This window comes from Rhamphochromis sp. 'chilingali', assembly GCF_963969265.1.
Source record: "Rhamphochromis sp. 'chilingali' genome assembly, chromosome: 3".
Classification (NCBI taxonomy): domain Eukaryota; kingdom Metazoa; phylum Chordata; class Actinopteri; order Cichliformes; family Cichlidae; genus Rhamphochromis; species Rhamphochromis sp. 'chilingali'.
In genome coordinates, this window is record NC_137931.1 from 5,986,636 (window position 1) to 5,989,087 (window position 2,452).

A 2,452-nucleotide genomic window follows, 5' to 3' on the forward strand; every position below is an offset into this window, starting at 1 on the left:
CAGCTGCATTAAACGCTGAAATGTGGCTGGAGCATTTTTCATGCCAAACGCCATCACGGTGTACTGCATGAAATGGTCGGGTGTGACAAATGCAGAAATGTCGGAGGCTCTGGAGGTCAGAGGCACCTGCCAATACCCATTAAGAAGGTCCAGTTTGGAAATGTATTTGGCAGGACCTATATTGTCAATGCAATCCTCATTACGAGGAAGTGGAAAAGAATCAGAGACAGTCACTGCATTTACCTTCCGGTAGTCGGTGCAGAAACGTGGGGTGCCATCAGACACGTAAACACGGGGAGCTCCAAGGGCTGTGGCTTGGTTGTGCCAAACCGTTCTCCACTAAATAACTGACTTCCTTCTTCATCACCTCGCACTTTCCCATGGGACAGCGGTACGCATGCTGTTTGATTGGGGTTGCATCACCAACATTGATATCATGTTCACAGACATTAGTACGCGAGGGCACATCCCCAAAGAGAGAAGGGTAAGAGTGGAGTAGCCCAAGTACATCTCGACTGTGAAGGAAAAAGATGAGACAAATGGGCCGTTGCCTCTGCTAAATAAGCTGAATTCGCCAACCGTCTGATTTTTCAGTATGTACAGATAACTAGGTGTCACAGAAAGACTAAGGGAAAAAAAGACTGTAAGATATTTTCAAATACCACTTTATACACAAACTCAGTGTTAGCAGAGATCCTTTCAAACTTTAAAACTGTTCAGACATTATTCATTGGAACAGAACTGAAGCCCTCGTTCAGCTTGTTTCCCTCCTCACCCATGGCAGGCAGTTCCAGCAGGTGAACTCCCAGGTAGCGATGTAGGTTGGGCATGTGTAGCGGTCCAACACGATGTAAGCAGCCTCTGGGTCACACACAAAGTTAAACTCTCCACATATTGTGATGTTACCCCTGGCTGCACACAGAAACAAGCACAGTCACACACTCATTCTCATATATATCAGATATTTATAAGACTAAAATCACGAATGGATAATGAGAGACAGAGGAAATACTCTGTGAGGAGACCACCTTCAATGGTTCCCCCCATGATGTAGAGCGCCTTAAGCTTTTTAGGCAAGGAAGGGTCCAACTGCACTGCTGCAGCCAGGTTCATGAGGGGGGCAGTGGATATGAGGATCACCTGGAGGCAGGAGACAGAGTTGAATTGATGATTTTATTGCCTCCTAACCAACCTTTGAGCTGAAAACAAACCCTCAGTTGTAAAATAATAATTTTCCTTGAAAAGTTTTTTAAAGAATTATCATTTATAAATGTGTTTAGAATGAATTGAGAATTAAACTGGTTTGGTTGGCCCAGTGGTGCAGTTTGTCTATTAAGCACTTGAAACTTGATGAAAATTGACAGATAATTTTTACGACTTCCCAATTTAAACTGCATTAAAGCTTCAAGTTATGCTTTTTTATGTGTGTTTGGCAACTTTGTGATACTTCGCAACGAGTTGGCTTCTTTCACATCAAGTGCATTGTACCCTTTGCAATCCATAACCAACAGATGATATCATTGTGTCTACATCCATTTTTACTGGTCACCATGAAAAAGCAATTAAATCATTAGCTCTGGGTAAAACAAGTTTTTATTAGTCAAGTGATGCAATTTCATCTGTGGGAGTTCAACAATTTTCAGCTAAATGTCAACATATTTTTTTAGGAAGACTTCAAGGCATGTCTGCTGAAATAATCGGTGACTGGGCCTTTAAATAAAACATTTGATCAGAACCACAAACCATTTACAAAAAGTAATTTTCATTCATGTAAGAAGCTTAATGGTGCAGACACTCACCTCTTTATCATTTGCGTTCACAAGGTCAATAATGGCCTGTTTGGCTTTTTTCTGCTGCACCAGATCCAGGCTTGGTGCGTGTGGATCTGGAACGTCCCCAAACCCGTCTGATCCAAAGAAATTATCTGCATGGTTTTCATGGTCCACCAAAGTCTTTGAGCAGCCACGGTACACTGGAATCTGTATGAGTATTATATGCTGGATGTAAGAACATATCTACGAACATATTCGTGTAGAAGGGCTCTCTTACAGCGTGACACAAACTTACGTCCAGCCTGTCGCAGACTTTCAGGACACGAAGGACATTTCTGAGGACATTCTCCACAGACGTGTTGCCATAGCAGCAGGTGATCCCCAAAACTTCCACATCAGGTGTGGAGAGGGCCATCATGATGGCAATAGCATCATCCACCCCAGCATCCACATCAATGATGAGCTTCTTCATCCTGTGTTTAACCACAGGATTCAAACCTGAAGAGTGATTATTTCTAATAATAATCCATTTTTGACCACATGTCTAACTGTAGCCTATCTCAGCTGTCAGATGGAGGGAAAGAGGCAAAAACACAGATAACTACAAATATTTTAAATAAACACAATACAGTGTTTTTCTCTTCACACTCTCAAAACCTTTCTCTCATAGCATAACTACA

The 2,452-nt window shown here is 42.2% G+C and overlaps 1 protein-coding gene across 1 annotated transcript; it reads right to left on the reverse strand.

Annotated features, from left to right (window-relative positions):
* Window positions 1-556: 556 nt before the first annotated feature.
* LOC308394493 (uncharacterized protein) lies at window positions 557-2,244 on the reverse strand (the record flags this gene model as incomplete). The annotated part of the gene is given in 6 exon segments (XM_080878850.1): window positions 557-607; window positions 611-625; window positions 776-912; window positions 1,029-1,140; window positions 1,800-1,979; window positions 2,068-2,244. Coding segments are annotated over 6 exon segments (672 nt in total).
* Between the last annotated feature and the right edge of the window lie 208 nt (window positions 2,245-2,452).